Raw genomic sequence first — 23,894 nt, forward strand, 5'->3', positions numbered from 1 at the left:
CAACTACAGCATTGCTTTCAATTAGACCAGCTGTTACGATTTCAGCCAAAAATACTAGTTTTTAAAATGTCATGAGCTCCTAAAAACCGCACATTATAAATTAAATGTTTGTAATTTTAATTATAATGGTCACCGCTTGTTCTTTTTCTGTCAGTGCTGCCCTTTGTGCACAAACAGGTCATTAAAAAAACCCCAAAGATATAAAACATTTAATTTTTGAGCCGTTTTACTTTCATATTTGATATTTTCCACTACTGCATTTTAAGTTTATTGTTCTAATGTGTTGAGAGTTTGTCCTACCCTTGAGGCACCTCATATCCTGGAAGAAAGACAATTAAGCAGAGCTTGTCAATACAGTCATTCAGTTAATGAAGTATCTAATAATGCAGGTCATCCATTAGTGGGCTATACCACAGTTTCAATATTCTACTAATTCTCAAACCCTTAGCTATGGAATCCTACTGCATACCAGCCGTGCTCGTCCCTGAGGCCTATGAAGAAAGAGCTCTGTGAACATAACGATGACGAGCGTCCAGGCGTAATGAATTTCTGCTTCTAGAAGTCAGAGCCTTTCTCTTCATGTTCATGTTCAGTTCCTCATTTTTTGTCTCTTCATTTAGAAAAAACACTTTAAGTAGCCCCGACAGGCCTTCTTTCCATTTTGCATCAAATGTAAAATACACACCATGACACGCTCCCACTTTCTCTCTTCCAGAGATGAACGCTGTTCCGATTCCCTCCAGGACAATTCCCAGGTAACCAACTCATTTTTAACATCTCCATCAGTTGGGCCTTCTCTTGGCACAGGAGGACGCGGGCTCCGCAGCCTGAGGAGGCTTGCCTGGGGGAGACGAAGTGCATCTCCCTGGAGCCTCACTCGACCCACCTAAACTGACACCTCATTTTTTTGAGATGCGTGCCCTGCTCTCTAATAAATACACAACAGCTTTCAGTCCAACATCCACGTTTTAGGACCTTTCAGCGAGGCCCTTTACTCGGGCCCTTTCAGCCACGCTTTTGTCCCACGAGGGTCCCCCTCCACCAGGACCACCGGGACCACCAGCCCGGCTGGAAGCCACCCCCGCCCCGGCCCGGCCCACCCCTCCGCTCCCACCTCCAGGGGCGCGGTGAGGGCCGGGCTGGGAACCATGGGGGGACATTTTCCTGCCCTCAATTCAGGAGGCCTTCCGCCGGGAAAGGCACGTCTCCTCCGCCGCGCCGGGGCCGCGCTCCGGGGAAGTAACGGGGCAGCGGCGCGCACACGCACACTCCCCCACCCACCCCCACACAAACACCCACGCCCCACACACGCCGCCGTTCGCTTTTCAGAGGCGCTTCTTCCCCGCCGGCTCCCGGGGTCGCTGAGGAAGACCCGCCGCCACACTCCGCCAAGGCAGCGGCAGTCCCGCCCCGCCGCCGGGCAGCGCCCCTGCGCGCCCTCCCGCAGCACCCAGCCCCGGCCGGGGGGCGGGGCCCGCCGGCGGAAAGTGCTGAGTCACGGCCTGACGCGCTGCTGTCGTCACGTGTGGCGCCGGCCTCGGCTCCCGCCGCCGCCGCCGCGGCGCAGAAGAGAGCAGAGCGCAGCGTAGGCTCCGCTCCGTTCCCCTTCCCGCCCCGCCGTTCCGTTCCGTTCCGCTCCGCCGCGGGCCGGCATGGGGCTGCTCTCGCAGGGCTCGCCGCTGAGCTGGGAGGAGACGCGGCGGCACGCGGAGCACGTGCGGAAGCACGGCATCCTCCAGTTCCTCCACATCTACCGCGCCCTGCGCGACCGCCACAAGGACGTCCTCAAGTGGGGCGATGAGGTGAGGCACCCACCCTCCCCCGCTCCCCGGCGCGGCGGCGACCCGGCACGGCCTGCCGCGGCCTCCCCGACCCGGCCCGACCGGCCGGGCCCTGCCCCTGCCCGCCGCCGTGCCCGGGAGCGGCTCCGCTCGGCCGGGGGGCTGGGTTCAGGCGGCCCGGCGGGGCTTTGTTTTCCCCCGCTCCCTCGCCGCCTCCGCTTGCGCAGGCACGGTTGCTCCGGTATTACCTTATGGTTTCTAAGCGCTGAAACAACTTTCGCTGCTCCCGTTTGTAAATCCGCCCGAGCAGCCCCTCGGGAGGTGTATTCCCGGGAGCGGCGGCGGTGCCTGGCAGCGCTTGCTCGTTCCCGTGAGTTTATTTTCTCTGGAACGAGGGCTGGTTAAAGCACGCTTGTATCTAAACTCCAAGATAGTGCCGCCTCAGACTGTTTTTGGGAGGGGAGCGAGGGAAGCAGGGGCTGGAGGCGGGCAGGTGGGCTCAGCACCCCACACAAGGTCCCTCCGTGGTCCTGGCTTGCCCCTGTGGAAGGGGACGCGCCAAGCCTTGCTTTGCCCCAGGGTGTTTCAGGTGTCTGGCACGAGTCAGCCTGCCTTTCGAACGAGGATGAGGATGATTGCTTGGGTCGGGACTTGAACTTTGTTACAGGTACTTTGTGCCCGAGGACCGTAACTTTATCCGCAGGTCTTACGCTTATTGCCATGCAAACCTGCGCTGAATTGTGTCCCGGCCTGACAGCCCTCTGTGAGGAGCAGAGTCTCCCTCCTGCCTTGATCGGTGGGATTTCCTGAGGGTCCTGGCTTTCCCTGGAGACAAGGAGCAGCTTCGCTGCACTATAAGCCATCCTTGATTGCCCTGTTGGTGTGCTCCAGCCACAGGAGGTCCAGGTCACTTGGAGGTGTCTGTGGTGTGGCTGCAGGGAAGTTGGAAGAGCAGAGTAGGAAGCGAGCAATGCGGGGGCTTGGCCATTGCATCTTGGTCTCATGCTCCCTTTCCTTTCTGAATGGCAAAAGCATTTGTGAGAAAACTTTATCTGGGTGGTGACAGTAGCTGTTCGCAGATTATCTTTGCCAGGGGAAAATGCTGTTCCTTCCCCCTGTGCACCCTGAGAGACCTTGTCTCTTCAAGTCTGTTCTTCTTTTAAGGAACTGCTGTCATACGTCATATAACTGAGCAAGGCAAGCATTGGAGCACAGGAGCTGCTTTCAAGAGGAGTGAGGGGGCTCCTGGGGACTAAAATCTGTCCAGTGAAGGGAATGATGCTGCCAGCATGTCTTGTCTGCACCACAGGGCTTTGCACCCAGAGTGGCATGGACTCGGGAAATTTAAATATCCTTGTATCTATCCGTCTCTGACATCTCAGAGTTCCTACATATCTTGGATGACTGAAGTTACACTGTCAGAAGAGCCTCACAAACAGCCTTAAGTTCAGGAATACAGGCAGAGCAGAGTCTCCCTATTGCTCTGAGACTTAGCTTGAGGGTTTTCTCATTAATCTTTTAGATGGGGTGCTCATTTTTCAATGGGTGTTAGGTTTTAGTTGTCCTTGTTTTTTCAGGGTGAGATTTCGCAAGATAGCTAAGGTTGACCTGCTAGCTAGCTGGTTCAGCTTCCCTCCCCTTGCTTCAGACTCATGTTTCTTCTGCCTTTCTTGCATTGTTACTGGCTACGCAAGTTCAAGAAGTTAACCCAGCAGAAAACTCTTCTCCCATTCAGTTTTCTAGGGTGGTTCATTTCCTCAGCAGAGCTTCTGCTGTTTCACTGCGAGATCCAACGAGTTCTGCTTAATGTGAGGAAAGTAGCAGCTGCGTGTGGAGGAAAGGAGCAAGCAGAACTGGCCCCTGCACAGCACCCGCAGCTAGTCACTTGGTAAGCTTAGCTGTACAGTGAGACTGCACCCCAGGAGCCTCATTCTTCCTTCAGCGTGGGGACTGTACTGCAGAATGTATTTATGCTTGGTAAATGGAGGTGTGTTACATTTCAGGACGTTCACAATTCTCTTTTGTCATGCCCACTGTGGCAAGAGGCAGAATTTTAAGAGCAGGATGATTACAGCCATGATTCTGATAAGGAAGTAAGAGCCATATTTGAAATGCCTGTGAACGTTCAGAGAAGGTCAGGTAACCTGGTTCATAATCTAATACTGGTTTTAGCAAATGGCAATAAACTCAGGTGTGGCAACTTACCTTTATTCTACTGTATTATGCAAATTGTTTTTCATAACACAACATTCAGGAGTGTGTTAATGTACCAGATATTTGTTGCCAGTCCGCTCTTGTTATGTGCAAACAGAAACGTACCTGTCTCCATAACTTGCTGTAGATAGACTAGCAGGAAAAGCAGTAAACTTATTCTGTTTTTTTCTCTCAAATATCTAGTAGTAGAAAGTGGCACCACATTTATATGCAGCTTAGATGAATCAAGTAACTGGACAATTTTCCTAAAAAGCCTGGTGTGCACTTTGACCTTCATGTATAAAGTTGTAGCCTGAGGGCGTGCTATTGTTTTAAAAACTCTTGAAGATAGAAATCAAGAATGAAGATGACAGCCTTCACATAATGGTAGAGATGAAACGAGAATAAACAAAATTGCTTTTGTGTTTGAGAGACGTTTCTGAGACCGTGTTAAGTGAAAGATGGTTTGGGTTTTTTTTTGTTTGGTTTTTTTAACTTCATTTTGAAGGAACGCTTATGAGGAAAAAACCAACTTTTTTTAGCATGTACTGAGTTTGTCTTTCAGGGCAAATATGTGATTGTCCCCATCTAGCTGATGCCATTGTGAAAAAGAAATACTGTGTGTGTTCACGCGTATAGAACCAGCCTTTGCTTTGGATCCATTTTCAACAGGACTCCACTTTGCAGTGTGTATTGTAAGACTCATTATAGAACTGTGGTGGTTCTTTGGGGCGATAGTAACCTCCTAGCGACTCCCTTCCCTGAAGTCCCAGGGAATGAAACTGTGGGGAATAGTCACATGCTTTCTGTTTCTTGGGTGCCAGGCAAGTGTTGAGGCTAAGTGCTAATGGAACAGGATGGTGGTGGTTGTTGTGAAGAAGCGAGGCATCATCACAACTTACATTGCAGGAGAGCATTCCCTAGTGCTCCCATCCTCCCCTGAGTAAAGATCTGGAAAGGTCGAAACACTGGTTCTTCTACCTCTTGAAAAGTCAGCTATCTTCTTGCTTGCAGGGTTAGTAGAACCAAGGGGTTTATCAAATAGCTGTTGTGTCTTTTGGGAGCAGTTCTTTTTTACTCTGTTTTCTACAACCACAAATCTTTGCAATGGTAAAAAAACAAAAGGCCTAAAAATACGTGTAACAGCATTAGACTTGCTAAAAAATCTTTCTAAAAGTCTTTTTGATTCTGCATTTGTAGGTGAAGGTCCTTTGCCTCTTAATCATCCTTCTGCCTCATTTAAAACTGACAGTTGGCCTCCCTGTTTATGCTTGGCTTCTCCTGACTGGAAAACACAAAACACTGAACTATCTCGTTATCCCTCATCAAGCTCCTCCTTATTATCCTTGCCTTAACGCCCACAAAAGTTGGGCAACAATTAGATCTGCTGACGAGACCCCGTCACGCTAATGGGTACGGACTCACGTGTTGTGTTTTCACCTTCCTCTCCCATCCAACAGTGTGTGCTTATCTTTGGGTTTGCAGAGTAGCGGTCATTAAGTTTTGGGGGATTTTTTTGTGCAGCAGATGCAAAAACCTGCAACTCTTCAGTATTGTGTTTTAAAACTCCACTGGAGTTAGGAGGTATTATGTGAAACAATTAGTTTGTGCAGCTTGGCAGATGTTAGCGGTACCAAAAGAATTTAAAGGGTTTTTGAGAGTAAGGCAAAGCCTATTCTGCTGCTTCCCAGCTTTTGTCCCAAAAAGCTCTTCAGTGCCAGCGCATTACCAGTTTCCTGTGCTGTTCAGTGCCTCTTGTCTGCTGATTGCATTCTTCTAGCTGACGGATGATGCTTAAATTTCACTTTGAAGCTTAATGCGGACACTCGGATCAGACAGGCGGAATGGCTGGCCCTTGGCTAGGCTCACTGCCCTGGCTTTGTGCTGAGCATGCACACAAGCGTATGAATCAGGCACTTTGCACATAACTACATCTATGTATGTATTTATACATGCGTGTAATACTTGCCTTCTGCGGTCTGTTTTGCTGCTAAATGGGACAGATCGGTTGTTCTCCAGGCTGAACACCTATCTGGACTGGGAAGAAATGATATAAGGAAAATTGATGGGGGCAAAGAAACAATAGAGGGTAAGGAGGGGCTGCTTTAGCATATGGAAATGTCAAGAAAGGCATGCTGGAGGGAGATGCCCTCAGAAGGAGGGGTGTAGAAAGCAAGCATGGGTACCACATGACAGTTTTATTTGGAAGTATAAGGGAATTAAATGATGATCTGACTTGCCCAGCCTTGTTTAGTGAAATTGGACATAATGACCCTTTTGTTGTGTATGAGCCTTGTTCCTGTCAGTACTGGGACATAGCACACAATAAGCAACTTCAGCTTTTAGAAAGTTCTTTTCTTCATGGAGATTTGAAGTGAAATTTGGAGGCCTTTGAAATAGGTTTGATAATGAATCGTATGAGGCGGTGTGAAAAGTGTGCCACTGCACTGCTTGTAAGTTGAAGTCTTCTGGACTTAATTCTGGGTTGGGTTTTTTCTGTATATTACCTCTTTCTCAGTCTTTTTTAACCTTCTTTTGGTCTTTCTTCTGTACTTTGATTCATTCCCCTCCTTATCCATTAGGTTTTTAATTATACCTTGTAAATAAGTTAAATGAGAATTAAAATGAGCATTTTAATTTGCTCATTTTAGCTGCTCAGCACTTCCTTTTGCAAGAAGCAAAGCAGCCCTTCTCAGATGCTGCAAGAAGAAAGGTCAAAGGTTTCTTACCAGAATTCCCAAAGGTGTTGCTTCTGATTAGAAGATGCATGACTCTTTAAAGAGCTTTCTCCTAATGAAAGGCTGGGCTGTGAAAAGAGCTGCTTTTCCTTTTGAATGATTCTTCCCAGGGACCTAGCTATTGCTGCTGCCTGTGTGTTTTTGGTGGTGTTTTGTTGTTGTTTTTTTTTCAGGGCAGTAGCAATGTGTAAATGATGGACAGTGACATTGGATTGCAGTCTGCAGAATTTCAGACTGGTAAAATAATTGCTACATCTTAAGGATATGGATTTGGGTTCAGATGCACGCAGTTTGAGGCTGCTGTTTGTCACCCATGTAAAACCAGGAACAAAGTCTAGGGTGTCTTTTAACAGCAGTGAATCTGGCTCACCAGCTGCATAAAAGAAGTACAGCTACTATCCCTAAAATACACAGGCAAAGTCTTGGTCATCTTTTTGCTAAAAGACAACAGTGAGGCTTGGCAAGACACACACATGCACACAGAAATGTTCAGGTAGAGGAGATAAGAAAGGACTGTGACTGATAAAAGCAGTAGCAGGTTCAGAGAGCATCACAGTGTACAGGAAAGGTGGTGTTCTTTTCTCATTTGACAAGAAATTTGGCTAACCTAATGGAACACAAAAGCAGCAGATGTCCTTTAAGATAATTACATACTTTGCAAAGCATAGATGTCCTGTGGAACAAGATGCCACGTGATATCTTTGAAGCCAAGATGGACACTTATGTGGATGACAAGAACAGTTTATTATGGTTTCTTTAAACTCCACGTGCTGCAAGATGTATATCCCTCTATCCAAACCATTTAGATAATTGTCAAGTGACTCATGGGGTTTCTTTAATATTCATCTGACACTTTCAAATTAGCTTTTTACTGTATATGTTATAAATAAAACAGAATTGCAAAAAATAGTTGTCTATTATTGACAGCCAGAAAAATACATCATCTATTAAAAAAATTCAGCCAAGTCATTTTACAGACTCATCGTCAATATTATGATGATCTCACATTATCACTTTGTACAAACTGCTCAATATACCAGCGTGCAGAAATTGCTTTGTTTTAAAGCTTTTCCTGGGAATCTCATGCTTATAATAAAGCTAACGTAGCCTGAAATCTTACAAAATTGTTTTTTACGTTTAAGCTCTTGTCTTTTTAAGACAATCATTTTTAGTCTCCTCCTCCCCCAGCAAAATTCCTTAAACAGAATGTGGTTTTGAATTTTTTTGTGCAGAAATTCCTCATGATGGCCCCCTGCCAAATCCAGCATATGTGGATGCATCTGAATGGGAGCTGTCTTAATCGATATACTCGCCCGCTTGCTGCGTGGGGGGAAGCAGCACTCGGGAATGATTTGGTTATTTGTCAAGTGCCTGCTTGTTCATCCTTTCTCTCTGAGCTTTATTTGGCTAAATAATGGGACAGTGGCTTTATCTGTTTACAGATAGGTTTAGTGCTTCCTTAATATGTTTTGTAGCTGTACCTGCTGTTTATCATAGTGGTGTTTCTGGGACAGGCTCTGAAGGTATGATGTTAATGCATCAGTTCACACAGCTTGACAACCTTGAATGTGTATATGCAGCCTCTAAAATGAGTACACAAATGCATGCAAATATAACTCCCTACATCCTGACTTGAACAAGATAGGTGCCCATGAAGAGTCTCTGTGTTTATTCCTTCCCTGGATGCTTTGGCTGACAGTCATGAAACTACTCTTTCTGCATGGCTTTAATCCTTGTCTGAGGGAAATCCTAAACTGAATTACATCTAAACCCTCTAGCTCTCAAAACATGCATGATGTATTAACCTCCCCCATGACTGATTATTTTGCTTCAGCTCCCTCCTGCTCAGTTCTTCTGTGGCCAGCTGATAAGATATGCATAGACTGTAGTGCAGCACCACTGACCTACCTGTGAGCTTTGCCACGAGGTGCATTCTGCATGTGAAAGTGCAGGACTCGCTGTGGTTTATAGCGAGATGCTTTTTCAAAAGTTAATTTTGCAATTCACGGAAACCAGTTTGGAGGGTTTTTTGTCGGTTTTTACTTTTCTAAACAAGCTGCATGTTTGCCATAAATGGTGAGCAGCCTCCATGGTATGCATTGATTTTTCTCCTTCCCAATCTCATCTTAAGAGAAGCTTAAATTATCTGCTCTTTGTGTATTTCTGACAAAGAAATATTCTGTTCACAGTGAACTTCCTTCTGCGGATGTCAAGTGAATTGCTATGGTCTTGTCATGGGATTGTTGTCTATTGTAATTCCTCTTTTACCACAGGACTTCCTCTTCTTGCTGTGGAGATACCTTATTTTAGTTAACAGTATGAGAAAGGTTGAATTGGAAGGATGAGTACAGGAAAGATTTTGTTGTTGCTTGCTTGGTTTTCTTTATTTCTTCTTGCTTTCTGATGCAAGAGGCAACTTAGAAGCTTGCCGCATCTTGTTTCACAGTTGAATAAATGGTCTTTCGCTAGTCCATAAGACACCTAGCCTGCGTGGGATAGAAAATATAGCTGTGCCAAAAACCCTTTTTCTTTTCTGGATTAAATCTAAAAATTCATAAGTGAGTGTCTTAAAGTTGTCTTTGCAGAAATCTAAAATTAACATATCCTAGTCTTTTTTGTTTGTGGTTTGTTTTTTTTTTTAGCGTTAACATCAGGTGTTACATAGGACAGCAGTCAAAGAAGAGACACTTTGTTCCCTAATGTGCCGCATCTCGTTCTTGAGAAGCATGCAGATGTTAAAACCTCCAGATTTTAGTTTTCAATAACCCAGCTTCCTAGTTTGTGGTATGCTCAGCACAGGGTATAGTCTAGTCACATCATATCCTGTGCAAAAGAAGAAAATCAGCAGCCCTGATGTTGGCAGGTGGGAAGGGGGAATGGGCAGGAGCACTTAGCTGAGGCTGGCTGTGGTGACTGAGATGAGAGCCTCTGCATCCTCTTTGTTTTCTCTATCTATGGTCATCTTTAACATGGTGTAAAAGTATTTCATTTTTTGCTTATTGTCAACGTAATATAAAACATCAGCTGTGTTTTGGTTTTAGGACATGGTTTCTGCAAGTTGGTTTTGTACAGAGCTGGAGATGGTGTTTGTTCATTAGATTGGCCTCTTCCAATCTGCTTGATCAAAATAAAGCATTTTGAGAAATACTTTTGTATCTTGGTTTTGCTATTTGTGGCAGATTTTTGAAATTATTTAAGTGACAGAGAACATCCATGGTAATCTCATGAGTGTGGAAGTGCTCTGCCCTGTGCCAGTGCGCAGTTCGGCGGCTTGTTGGCTAGAAATGGGGTAAGCAGCCTCTATGGCACTTCAGACTTGTTTTTACTCAGAAATTTGCTCCCTCAGGGCTTAGGCTTGCCTTTGTGGGCTAGTAAACCTTTCATTAAAGGTATGTTACCAGCTGGTTATTACTGTGGTTCCATGTTTTATCACAACAGTGGTAAGAAAATAACTGCATTAGAAAGAAGTCTTGGATGTTATCCTCTACATCCATTGGAAGTATGTGTACCTACATAAAAAAATATTTTTTGCATCTTAACAATGAAAACTTGTGGTGGTGGTTCTTAAAGGAACAGCCAGATTATTAAAATGATGGTCTACAGGGAACAAAGTTTTAATGATACATGGTATTTTAATTATGCATTAACTGACCAATGAATGTATGGGGGAACTATTTTTTTTCCATAATGGAGTTTAATTACTAGTGAAATGGGTTTTGTTTCTTTGAGGCTCTTGAGAAGAAAGTTTCCCTCAATTTTATTGTCTACTGTATACATAATATAAATATTTTCATGCAGTATGCCTCATATATTTAAGTGTTGTCGTAGCTTTTGGTAATAGTAAGACCTCACTGGGTGTTTAGGAAAATTTTCCAATTTCTCTTAAAGCTCAAGGGAAGGTGTCGTGGTTTAACCCCATCCAGCAACCAAGCAAAACCCAGCCACTCTCATTTCCCCCTGGTGAGATGGGGAAGAGAATCAGAGGAGTGAAAGTGAGAAAACTCATGGGTTGAGATAAAGACAGTTTAATAAGCAAAGCAAAAGTTGTGCACGCAAGCAAAGCAAAACAAGGAATTAATTCCCTGTTCCCCATGGGCAGGCAGGGGTTCAGCCATCTCCAGGAAAGCAGGGCTCTGTCACACATAGCAGTTACTTGGGAAGACAAATACCATCACTGCAAACATCCTTCCCGTTCCTCCTTCTTCCCCCAGCTTTACATGCTGAGCATGACATCACATGGTCTGGAATATCCCTTTGGTCATTTGGGGTCAGCTGTCCCAGTCATATCCCCTCCCAGCTTCTTGTGCACCCCCAGCCTGCTCGCTGGTGGAGTGGGGTGAGAAGCAGAAAAGGCCTTGACTTTGTGTAAGCACTGCTCAGCAACAACAACAAGCACATCCCTGAGTTATCCACGCTGTTTTCAGCATGAATCCAAAACACAGCCCCATACCAGCTACTAAAAAGAAAATTAACTCTGTCCCAGACAAAACCAGGACAGAAGGTATGTATGGGGAGACCACTAACAATTGCTCCAAGTACATGTGGCAGTAGTTGCGCAGTCAAAGGAGAAAAACTGTCAATAAGATTGTCCTTGAGGAGCAATGGTGGTCCATGAGTCACCTGTGATCAGATGTTTTTTTAGAATCACAGAATAGGTTGGGTTGGAAGGGACCTTCAATGTTTGTCTAGTCCAGCCTGCCTGCCGTGGACAAGGGCATCTTCCTGATGTCTAGAATCTTAACTAGACTTCTAGAGATGTCTAACCTGACTAGATCAGGTTGCTCAAAGCCGCATCCAACCTGACCTTGAACACTCCTAGTGGTGGGGCATCCACAGATGAGATGCGTGATCAGCAGCGTGGTAAAAGGCAAACACGGGGAACTGTTTCACAGGTAGAGAGGTAGAGTGTGTACAGACTTGCATTGTGTTCCTCTCAAAAAAGTTTCTCTTCACATCATTCTGCTTAAACTATTTTCCTCTACTATATAATCTCAGCACCTTACTGAGCTTACCAAAGTCCAGACTATATGCTTATATGTATTTTCATATGCAAAATTACCTTGTGGCAAACACTTTGAACGTTAGAAGGATTTTAACATTAACTCTAGAGCAGAGGCTTTACTATCAAGTGTTAGAAAGGTTTTGTTCCTAGTGTACTTAGCATGACGGTGTTAAAATGAGTGTTCAAGGAGGGGTTTTGATGCTGAAAAGCAGACCACTGCCAAGGCAAGTATTTGGACAGTGGTACTACTTGGGATGCGCATCAACTTTGGTTCTCCTTGTTCCTTAGAATTGCTACTAAAGAGTCACTTGACTGATATTTCTTCGTTTTTAAGTAGTGTGCTTTATGCAGAAATAAGATGTGTAATTATGGTCAAACTACTCAGGCATTCAAGCACAGTTTCAGACATGCTTACCTATTTCCAGAGAACAATCATCTTTCACTTTGCCACCAGGCAAGTCCAGCACAACTGTTTGGCTCAATGCATGGGGAGCGGTTTGGCTCCTCCCCAGTTGAGGGGCTTCAAGGTCTCAAATTTTCAAAAGCCTGCAATTTCCTTGGTAGCCAACTGTGAGAAATAATTGTGACAAGTGAAGTAACACTGTTCTGGGTGCTGTCCTGCTGGCAAGCTAATGGTGCATACTCCTTCCCTAGAAGAAAGGGCATTGGAATGGAGCTGGTGTGGAAGTACTCTGCAGATGTAGTACACTGCAGGTTGGTAGCTGAGAGGAAGGAAGCCTGTAAAGAATAGTTTTTCTTTGTGTTGGCTCATGGGTAGATCTGATATACTCAGAGTATTTGCTTTAACTGAGAATTTATTTGGGTTTTTTAATGCATTTAACTTTGAACAGTTTTTTTAGGCTTGCTCTTTATGCATGCGTGAGTGTATTTACATCTTTCACTTTGCAAACTTGCTGGCCCAGCTGTTGTTTTTTCGCCTGGTAAGTGCCACAGCACTTCTGCAAGCCAGGCAGACCCAGGCTGGTCGCAGAGGTTCATCCACTGAAGCAGTGCGCTGTGTGTCGATCTGCAGGGAAAAGCTGGGAGGCCACCTCTTGTCCTCGGTAGCCTTGGAGCACATGCCGGCCAGAGGATAAAGATGCGTAGGATTTGCTGCAGGGTGAGAGCACTGGCTGGGCACATGAGTCCAAAGAGCCCACCTTTCTCTCCATGGCAGGGTGCACTTTCCTAGCTGGCTCTTAGCAAGGCTGCTTGTCAACTATCTGCATCAGTAATGCGACCTGGCGTGTATTTTGCAACTTGCTAGGGAGACTAGTTAAAATTAGAGAGAAAGTGAACTCTAAAGAGCTTGGCAAAATGATGAATTATGAATGTTGGGTGAAACCCCGCACATTTGGCTTTCGGACTCCTGAAGCTCTGCCAGGCATGCTGATGCTTTCAGCATGGCTACAATTCTCTGAACTTTATTGTGGATAGAAAATGTGAGAAGTCTGGGAATGACAAGCTCAAGTTAAATGCAAAAATATGTGAACTCTGAATTTGTTTCTCTCTTTCTAGCTGTAGGCTAAATCTTTTGATGAGCTTAAATTAAATTCTTCAAGGATGCCCATTCGGTCCCTCTGTTGGCAAGATACTCTGGGTTACTTGGAATTGTTGGCAGCCATCTGAAGTTTTTTTTCTTTTCCCATTAAAATTAATGGCAGATCTTATGTGTGTTAAGACAGCTTTGAAGATTTAGCCAATGTTTCCGGAGGCAAGAGTAGCAGTTGTTTCTAAAGCTAGATGCATAAATGCAATATATTCAGTACTGTACTCAGGTTATAAAACATTTTGGTTTCTTTGGGTTTGCCTTCTTGGCTTAATGTTTCTTTACTCTTTTGGCTTATTTTCTTTTGTGAAACTTGTAAAATGGTTTATAGAGAAGTACAGCATTCACACTACCAGCTCATTGCAGTTACATTTGCAGAAGGATTTTTAAGGTAGAAGGCTAACCATGGTAACATTTTCATGTAATGGTGGACAAGTGTTCAGCTTTGGGGTCTCTTGAAGGCAGCTGCCGTTCCTTTGCCTTCCCTCCTGCTACCAGCCCACGCGAGTAGCGTGGTGGGCTTAATGCCCATGCACATGTCTGTCTGTATGACTCGGAGAACTGTGCACTTGCGTATCTCCTCTAGTTTAGCCTGGGTCCAAGTGAGAATGATGCTTTTCCAAAGCAGGAGGAGATGAGTTGGACATGGTCGGAACCAGGGAGGTGTGAGAGAAGTCCCTTTGTATTGCCAGTAATCATGGATTCAGGTGTCACAGGAAAGACTGGTACTAGATAATAACTAAATCAGTGCATTCTTGTTGCCTATAAACTGTAGTTCTCTCAAGTAGATTATTGTGGCATAATACACTCAAACCACAAAATATATTACACACAGAAATCCTGTCTTGCACAGAAACTAGAGATAACGATTTTTCTTTAGGGGATTAAAATTTGATCTTAAATGTAGAGAACATGTATAATTGCTAAATGAGTCCCTCCAGAGTTTGTGTTTAATCAGATTCTGTAGAATTACAAACACCCTTGGATAACGCTGCTTGTGATTTAATCACAAATCACAGCAGAGGATTATATTTGTCACGATAGCTAGCAGTAACTCTTCCATGAACACTGAAGCAACCAAAGAACACGAAGCCCACAAATCCACTTACAGTATGCTAGAAAACACTTCACAAGTTCCCTGTGTTTTGGCAGGCTGTATTTCTATACACTTCAGACTTCCGTATGAAATAGAAATTTCTGTGATTTGGTATGCTACAACTTCAACATCAGCATCTTGCATGATGGGGCAACATGAGGGAGCCCTACATCCTGGGGTGGGAGCAGTAGCATTTGGCAAGTACGCGTAGATGCAGCCCTAGGCAGTGTTAGAAAACAAAACTGAGGAGCATGGTGCAAAACCTCTGACAAGTTCTAGCTGTGGAAGTGTAGTCTGAATTTTTAACAAATTAAAGGCAGTGGTTTGAGAGCCTCCAACAAAAGGCTGTGCGGATCACTACCAGTCTAGCCAGGGGTTTTCAAAGCCAATACCCTTGTGATGCATTTCCATGTATGACTTCTGCTTTTATATGGTAGGTGACACATCGCACCTAGGGGCTGTTTCGTCTTTCACACCTCCTAGAACAGCACAAAGCATCCCCTGCCAAGTAGGTGTTGGGAAACAGATTGTATGTATCAGTAAGTATTGAAGGGCTATAAGGTCCAGGCAGCTCTTAGGTTGCTTTACTTGGCGGTGCTCTGAAAGTCCTTACAGGAGCTTTAATAGCAAGTATGCATGGAGATTAGAAAGTTTGATATGAGGGTGTTCCAGATTTGGTTGCTTTCAGATAATCTCTGCTAGGGAGACAATATTCTCCAGCGCTGGGACACAGCATCACTGTCATTAGTGGCTTCTTGTATTGAGTGTGGGTAGCAGCCTGGGGTAGGGACAGGGATGAGGAGGCAGAGGTCCTGGGGGCAAGGTATACTGCTGGGCAGGATGGGAAGAAGAGGTGGCAGCAAAGCTGAATCAAGAAGGGTTGGAAACCCCCATGCTGTGGCAAGAGCTGGAGTGAGTTAGTAGCAGGACTGATGCTGTCTGTAGCAACAGTGGGCTTTCCATGATGTGAGGACCTGTCGTGCTAGTCGTATATAGCTCCAACAACTGACGGATGTAAATGGATGTCTTGCTTGTAGAATGACTCTCTTTTTTTTAATCAGTTTTGGTGTTTGGGTTTTCTTTTGCTTTTTGTCAGCAGCAGAGACTGTAACTCATGGGATGGCAAAGAGGTGTTTGTCGTTAATAGCTTGCATAGGGTTTTAATTCTTTTGTCTGAAAAATAATGTGGAGGCAAATAGAAATTCAGGAATCTTTTTTGTGAAATCCAGAATTAGAAATGGAGGGAAAAAAAGTTTCAAGGCTGATTTCTAGGAATTTCAGTTCTTTGTTCAACATAAGTATGTAGCCATCTTCTGTATTACATACTGCATTCATAGCTAGTGATGGTTTTTAAGCTTCCATAGAGATAAAGTTCAGCCTGACATACCTTTTTTCCCACTTGATGCTTAAAAGTGTGTGCCAGTGTGTTTGTGTGTGAACAAAATCTTACCATTTAATTGTTGATTTTGTTTTTATTATTTACAAGGTGGAGTATATGCTAGTAAAATTTGACCATGAGAATAAGAAAGTGCGCCTGCTGCTCTGTGGTGAAGAAGTTCTTCAAACTCTGCAAGACAAGGGGGAGAAGGTAAACCCCAAGTGAGTAGCTGTTTCCTGTTTCTTTTTTTTTTTTTCTCCTCCTGTTATGATACTCTACAGAATTTTGTAGACCTGGCTTAACTTTCAAGTCTGCTGTTGGTAAAACTGTAAGCCACAGATACCGATATTTTCCGATAAAGCTGGGGTGCAGGAAGCGAAAGATTTTGAGCACACTTGCAAGTAGTCTGCATCTTTTGTGTTACAACTTGAAAAAAGGGAGGATGTAATGGTGACCTCACGGAAGTTGCAGTTCGGGTATTTATTTTGTCTTGCTCTGGTTTTGTGTCTGTGTACACACCGTAATCACATACTACACCTCCCCGGCCCCATAAAGCGTGTGTGTGTGCACTCACCCCTGCATTCCTCACTAGCGGAGTGAGGGCTGTAAGGGAAGACTGTTGTCTGTAGGAACGCTGTCCCTTTTTTGGCAGAATTAGGAAGGTAGGTGTAAGGACGGCAGGGCAGTTCTTCCACATCCTCTCCCACAGGGTTTTCAGGAATAACTGGATCATATCCCTACTTCAACTAGCCAGAGAAGTGTGAATTGCCTTTTAACTGATGGCAGCAGGGAAGTCCTTTGGCTGAAGAAAGCCGAAAGCAGGTCACAGTTTACAGGAAGATGGAGAAACTCTGCTGTTGCAATGAAAGGCTTTTGTACCCTGGGCCTGTCCACTTCTTTCTAGGTGCCTTAACCTCATCCTCCAGTAAGGCTTCCCTGTCTGTCTTCCTTGGTAGAGGTACTATTGAAAGCCTGCCAGAAGGAATCCCTGTGCTTTTAAACTCAAAACTGCTACTGCCAGAAGAACAGTAGGGGCACGCTCTGCCTCTGGTAGTGTGCTCTGTAGAGATGGCATGGCTTCACAAGGCGGTGGGAAGGTATTACCCTTCAGGGGTGATTAGGTGCACTTAAACTTCATTTTGTTTCTTAGCCTGATAAATTTGTAAAACAGTACCAGGTTTTCACAGGCAGTAGAAAGAATAAATTGAGAGTAACTTTTGCCTTGCCTTGTACTGTGGAAACAGTTGAATGTTCTGTATTTTCTAGTTTCAGTTGAAACCCCAAGAAACAAAGCTTGAGACAGATACTAAAGGTGATTGCAATTTGACATAGGCAAATCCTACTTATGCCACCATACAGCAACACTTCCTACTGCCAGACTGCGCCTTAATTTCTTTTCACTACCTCCTGGCAGTGAGGTACACTGGAAAGTACATTGTGTTACTATACCAAATAATCAAATTTAGGGGACTTTTCTTGCAAGTTGCATTCATTTCTGAAATTCTCACAAATAATCCATCTTTTTGAAGTTGTAGAAATATTTAAATGAGGCTATTCTTTTATTATAGCCACCCGACACTCTGGCGACCAGAATATGGAAGCTATATGATTGAAGGGACACCTGGGCAGCCCTATGGGGGAACCATGTCTGAATTCAACACTGTGCAAGACAACATGAGAAAACGACGACAAGAAGCTGCTTCTGTGCTCAAAGAAAATGAGGCTGTTTGCACTGTGACATCATTTCCAAGGTGAGATGGTCACTGAAGTGTAATGCTGTGTTTGCTGTTTCACCTATGTTCCTCTCCTATGCTTTTTTGCCTTGCATATAGCTAAACTGTACAGTGAAACTGAGCAAAATATGCTTCAGTTGAAGTACTTTGACTTAACTTTCTGATAATGTTTCCTAAAATTTTTGTTGCAGTGAGAAACAGATAAACTTGGTTTTTTAGGTTACTTTCTAATCTGTGATTTTTGTATTAAGAGAGAATACCTGAATATTCATAACAAAGTATTGTATGTAGAGTAGTCTGGCATCTTGAACTGATATGGCAAATCCTATATATCTTTGATCTTTATAAACAGCAGTTTTATAAAACACGGATAACCTGATGTATTTTTTTAACACAACTTTTTCACTAAAGCACAGGCAAACTTCTTTTGGTGGCTTGGGCACACAGTAATGTGATTATCCTTACAAAATGAAAACTTAACTTCTATAATACTGTACTTTCTGAATCTAGAAAGGAGTGCACCACTTATGGGTTCATAAGACCCTTACAAAGGGTAGATTTCCTCCTTTTCACTGTTGTAAAGAGACGCTTGAAGAAATGAAATCCAGGATGTACTTCGTTACCTAGTTGAAACTACTTTGTGTTCTTCCTTTCAACATAATTCTAAGCAGGGTTTCATTATGTTCGTTCTAACTAGCCTGGTTGGTCAAATGAATGAAGATAATTATGCTTAAAATAGTTTTTTAAAAAATTGCTCTGCAATAGAAGAGAAGCAGCTGGCCTTACTGGCTGGTTTTTTGTACAGTACAGAATGCACTGGCCCTAAATTCTTGCTGAGAGCAGGAACTGTACAAAATGTGACTTAGCAGCGAAGTTCAGGTACCAAAATGCCTGCGTTATGCCCCATGATAGTTATTGTAAGAACACACTGTTGACAAAATTTGCTGCTTCTTCATGGGAGCTACAGTAGGTATCTTTAAAGTAATAAGAGCTTATTTGAAGTTCAATGGTTAAATAGTTCTCTGTGTTACAGAATTGGGTTTTTGGGGCTTTTGTTGCCCTGCAACCTTACAAATAGACCATGTCATTTAATAAATTTTGTATACAAATATTTCAGACCCAGTCGTGCAACAAATAAAGGGAGGGGAGTTCTTCATCACTTTGTAGATACAGAAAAATGCTTTTTATATCACGGTAGGAGCAATAGATTGGACTTCAGTGAAAACTAGTAGATAATAAAATGTACTTTATGACTTATGGATCATCCCAAACATAGTTTCATCCTTCAGAGATAGCTCGCCCTAGGCTACTTAGCAAAAGGCAGAAATAAGAAACTACCTTGCCATTCAAGATGCTGTTGGTTTCACTGGAGTCTTGCTAACTTATTTCTGAGGTTTTGTGGGTTTCGGGTGTTTTACTACATTCTCTCTACAATAGCATGTACATATGCCTTCATGTGTCTGCATCTACATGTGTTTGTAATAAAAAAAAAAAACCCCGTGCATCTCAAAAGACAATCTTGTTAGAGTGCTGATGGAAGAAAGGCAAAGAAGTAGGCTTATTCAAATTAAAATAACTCAGTTAAAAATGAACAAACCTGAAGTGCTTAAATATTAAAAAATACTACCTTAGAAGGTAAATGAGTATCCATAGTTCTCAAATTTGAGCCATTGCTACTGGACCAGAAAGCTGTGTTCCTTCTTGAGGACTGGAGAGATGCAGTTTACAATGTTGTGCTTATGTAAGTGATGAAGTTGGGTTTAGATGTTGTAGGACAACTTGTATGCTTAAACCAGGAAGAAACCGATAGTGAAATACATGTTGAGCATAAATATTTCTAGAAATGTGAATGTTTCCTGGTATTTTGAGTAGTTTGCTTGTAGTTGAGTCAGCTAAGCCTTTTTTATATATCCAAATACTAGAGCCTCTCAAAATAGAACAGTCTTTGTCCTTTATACTGTACAGCTTGGAGAAATTAATTTTCTGCAACTCTACCTCCAACTTCTTAAATGCTCCTTTGTTTCAGTTGTACTGAAAACCTACTTATCCTTGTTTCAGGTTACTCTTAAACTTAAAATGGAGGTTCCAAAGAGGAGGGTTGTATTCTGATTTGCTTGCTTATCTCTCAGCATTTGACACCTAATGGCTGTAATTTTTCTTTGCTTATTACATTTCTTTCATGGGTTTTTTCAGAGTTCTAAAATCAAAAACTGCTGTGAGACTTGGGATGTGCGTATCACTTGAAATGATCTCTAATTCTTACAGTTGGTTTGGTGTATCTTTTTAACAGGGGACAATTGTTGGGAACAGGGCTGGATAAATTACTGCAGCAGTCAGTGTTAACCTGTACCCTCTAGAGGAACTGTTTAAGGCACAGAATGCGTGTGCATGTCAGCATTAATGACAGGTGCTAACACACTAAAATGTATGTGTACTCTACTTTAGCCACCAAAAAGGTCAATGTTTACTGTGTAATGATAGAGTAGTGGTTTAAAAAAAAAAAAGCCTGTTAACCACCACAGAAGCTGGTTGTTGGCAAGCGCTGACCTTTTAATGGTGCCTGTTCTAAGACATCTCTCTGCCAACTCCACATGCATAGGTAGCAATCTTGAAAAGTGCTTCAGAAATACTCATGGTAGATGCAAGTTGTTTGTTTTGTTTTTTTTTTTTAAAAAATATCTTTTTATTCCTGTGTCTACTAGAAACCTAATATCTGATCATTTGACCATTTTAAAATTACAGTCTGGTTTCATTACAGCTTGGATCTTATTGTGTTACATAGGTTAGGGTGTCCTGGGTTTACACTGCCAGAATGTAAGCCAACGCCAGTAGAAGGAGGAGCTTCAAAATCCCTCTTTTTTCCAGATGAAGCCATCAATAAACATCCTAGATTTAGGTAAGAAGTATTTGGGGAGTGTGAATGAGAAGCTGTATACTTTTCTGTGCCTAATATCATAGGCATACCTGCTGTTTCTTTACATTACTGGAATAGAGAGCTACATGGCTAGCTGCTGCAGATATCACAAGTACTTGGACATTGATGGTAGTGATGACGTGTATTTTTTGTCAAAGTGACTTAAAGTAAACTGTTAAGTTCAAGTAGCTTTATGTAGTAGTTGATGCCATTATGGGGCAAAAGGTGTTGAATATACTACTGCAAAATTGTTTCCAGTTTGAAATCACATGGCCAACTGCTTCCATCACAGTTAATCCAGCTCTTGCTCAGGTATGTCACAGCAACAGCTCAGTGTACTCAGTAACTTGCCCTGGTTACTCTGAAATGCAGCATGGTGTCAGACTGCTTGTATAGTCTGAGAGGGGGGTTCATTGTAAGGTGAGACTTTGGAGAATGAAGATCATTCTATTTAAAAACTGAGCCTACCTTTTCACTTGCCCTTGTATTCTTCATGTCAGCAGCCTTTTACTTCTGCCTATTCTATCAGCATAGTATTGTGAAGTCTATCAAAATAAGACTGACTTCACTGAAGAAAAATTCAGTGTTATATTTGTTACAGTCTATCTTAAAATAGGAAAAGAAGTGTCCTGAAGGAAAATCCTCAAAATAAATAGAAAGTTGACGTTCTGAAACCCTAAGAATTGCTGAGAAACTAACTGCGAAAGCAGCTGCACAGAGAGAAGCTTTCAGATCTTTCAGCAAACTTTTTTTTTTGTTGTAGTACACTGACCAGAAACATTCGGCACCGAAGAGGAGAGAAGGTTGTGATAAATGTACCAAGTGAGTAAATTCAACCTATCTTTTTCAAAATAATTTTCCAATCTAATGCTCTGGGTTACTGAGTACCTGTGTTTTCCACACAGTATTTAAAGACAAGAACACACCATCACCATTTACCGAAACGTTTCCTAATGATGATGGAGAAGCAGCAAAGGCGGCTAAGCCAGACTATATATACATGGATGCTATGGGTTTTGGAATGGGAAACTGTTGTCTTCAGGTAAAATGCGTCTGCTTTCAAGACGTTACTGGATATTGTCCTCCCTAAACGTTTCCCTTTAAGACTTGCCTTGTGTCTGATTTCTCTAGCTTTTTCTCTGCATTTTCAGAGTGGCAACAGGGGGGAATAAAACAACAAATTTAATCTTATACCTAGTAATCTAGTCTTAAAATCCAGATTTGTTCTACTATGTTCATTTTTTTGAACTGGTCAAACCCATTTGATCAAGTACCTGCTCCTGAAACTCCAGCATTTTTCAAGTGTGAAAGATCATCTTCCACTTTGGTCTTCCTTCAGGCATGACCAAAGGACTTTCTGGGAATGGAAACTGAGCTGTCTTGTAGGAATGTGTGGGGCATTTAGGTTATTCATTTTGTTTTTATTCCCCCTCTTCCCCAATCTTAGCAAAAGCAGGGAGTGACAAGAAGTCATTGGAATACTTTTAAAAATAAGTCGTTTTCTCCTTTTGTAGAATTTCATTTTATTTATTTACAAATAGCCTGAAGTCCTGTATAAAATTTCTCCTTCTTAAATATTTAGCTATCTGCTAAGAAGTAGTCTTCTCACTGCTTGTACCATGAACCTACCAAACCCGCATGGGTAGCTGTCTGTTGTTACTGCATGCTGGAAGACCTCTTAGTTCTGTTTTCTCCCATTGTTGCCTGCCCACCTTTTATTGTTTTCATTCATTTGCCTGAGTTACTACTATTTTACAGTATCCTCTGTTTAAATCCAGGTGCTGTATCTGGGGAGTGCTTTAATCCTTTCAATACCTGTTTTAAATGTTTCTCTACCATAACCTGATGCTAGGGCTGATGCCTAAAGTATTTGACTGTTGATAAAACCTGCCTGTTGCCACCACTGTCTTGGAAGCAGAGCTAGGAAGAGGCTGATGTCAAGTCTCATGGGGATTTAAGGAAATTCTCCAAGCTCTTCTTGTTTCACAGCAGTGGCAGAAATAACCCCATTCAAAGCACTTCCCTCTGAGACTGAGAAACTACAACAGTTGAATAAATACAATGAGCTTGCCAGCAGCTATGTATGATTTCTTGTCACTAAGGGTAAACCAGGGAGAATCTGAAGTAGTAAAGTATACATAGTACTGTGTGGTTTTAAAGGTGTTAAGTTTGATATTGTCTGTTTTGTACTATCTCTTTCTTATTTAAGACCAGTAAAAGAAATACAGCCTTGTTGTTCAGTCATTGCGTGAACTTGTTTAAAAATATATTACATTACTTTTTAAGGAATACCATTTTACTATTTCCCATTCTTGTAATCAGTGGTCAAATTCAGTAGTCTTGTTATCAAAACAAGGCTGGCAGGCGCTATAAACGGCTGTTTGCTTATTGACTGATAATTCTTGATAACCACCTTGAAGAAAACATGTATTCCCCACCTATTTTCTGTAAGGTAATTTGCAGTATGCATACTTCCTGTTGGGGTTTTTTCCTCACTGTGTACCAAGCTACATCTTGGTTTGGTATATTTCCAAGGTTAAAAATAATGTCCTCATGAGCCTGCAGTGACAGTCGGGGGGGAGGCGCTGCCCCTGCAAACGGCAAGGTACGCTGTTGCGCTCCTGCCCCTTTTGAGGCTTCACATCCCTATGCCTGCTGAGCCCTGTGCTTGTGGCTGCTGCTTTCTGCAGTCCTTGTGGTGCTTGCAGCCCTCCTCTGGAGTAGACTGCCATGCCGTTTTCTTCTGTAATGGGATGTTTGGCTAGAAAACAGGTCAAATCCCAGATTTAATGTGATTTGGAATAAACGTAAAGGGGAAGAGGAGGTGGATATCACTGTGTCAGGTAAAGGGGGGGGGTGTGCTGTCCCCTCCCTGTTCCAAGCGAGGTCCTGAGTGCAGGAAGTCCAAAATTAGTGATGAGAAATCATACTTAGCTGCTTCTTCGCAAGAGAATTAAATAATCTTGTCTTTCCAAAGTGTGTGGGTTTTGTGGGGTTTTTTTGGTGGTGGTTTTTTTTGGGGGGGGGGGGGGGGCGGGCGGGGGCGGAGGTGAGGTGAGAGGCAAGTGTCCTGGTAGCCACTTGAAGGATAGACACAGAAGAGATTTTTCTACTGTACACTCTTTTTCCAGCTTGGGATGTTTTAATGAATTTTGGCTGCAGATTTAAAAAGACAAACAAAACAAACACAACCAAATCCTATATTTCTCCTATGCCCCCCAACCCCACAAAAAAAAACCCAACCCCAAACATCTACTACTGAGCCCACCAATGAACTTGGGAGTTTGGGGGGATTTTTTGTATGGTTGGGTTTTTGTAAGGCTTGCTTGGGGTTGGATTAGGCTTCAATAGCAGACTGTGAGGGACCTGTATGTTTTGTGGGAGTCTCTAATTGCAGTGCATGGAAGAGGAAAATCGGTGTTCGGCTGGCATTCTTTAGGACAGCACACAACAATGGTGCTTTAGAGCTGAAGCCTGTTGTACAATGTTACGATAGTGGTACGCGGGTAT

The 23,894-nt window shown here is 43.0% G+C and overlaps 1 protein-coding gene across 4 annotated transcripts in view; it reads left to right on the top strand.

Moving 5' to 3' along the window:
* Window positions 1–1,508: 1,508 nt before the first annotated feature.
* GCLC (glutamate-cysteine ligase catalytic subunit) overlaps window positions 1,509–23,894 on the top strand; it is a 35,682-nt gene continuing 13,296 nt past the window's right edge. Inside the window, exons 1-7 of one of the 4 annotated variants that reach the window (XM_064447906.1) lie at window positions 1,665–1,802; window positions 3,517–3,669; window positions 15,846–15,958; window positions 17,306–17,488; window positions 20,253–20,366; window positions 21,148–21,206; window positions 21,290–21,426. In XM_064447906.1, the coding sequence (XP_064303976.1) occupies window positions 15,855–15,958; window positions 17,306–17,488; window positions 20,253–20,366; window positions 21,148–21,206; window positions 21,290–21,426 (597 nt within the window). In that variant the 5' untranslated portion in view covers window positions 1,665–1,802; window positions 3,517–3,669; window positions 15,846–15,854. Of the gene's footprint in view, window positions 1,803–3,516; window positions 3,670–12,798; window positions 12,835–15,845; window positions 15,959–17,305; window positions 17,489–20,252; window positions 20,367–21,147; window positions 21,207–21,289; window positions 21,427–23,894 lie in introns of those variants that run through there. The other 3 variants (XM_064447907.1, XM_064447904.1, XM_064447905.1) reach the window with 3 other exon arrangements.

This window comes from Phalacrocorax carbo, chromosome 3, assembly GCF_963921805.1.
Source record: "Phalacrocorax carbo chromosome 3, bPhaCar2.1, whole genome shotgun sequence".
NCBI classification, from domain to species: domain Eukaryota; kingdom Metazoa; phylum Chordata; class Aves; order Suliformes; family Phalacrocoracidae; genus Phalacrocorax; species Phalacrocorax carbo.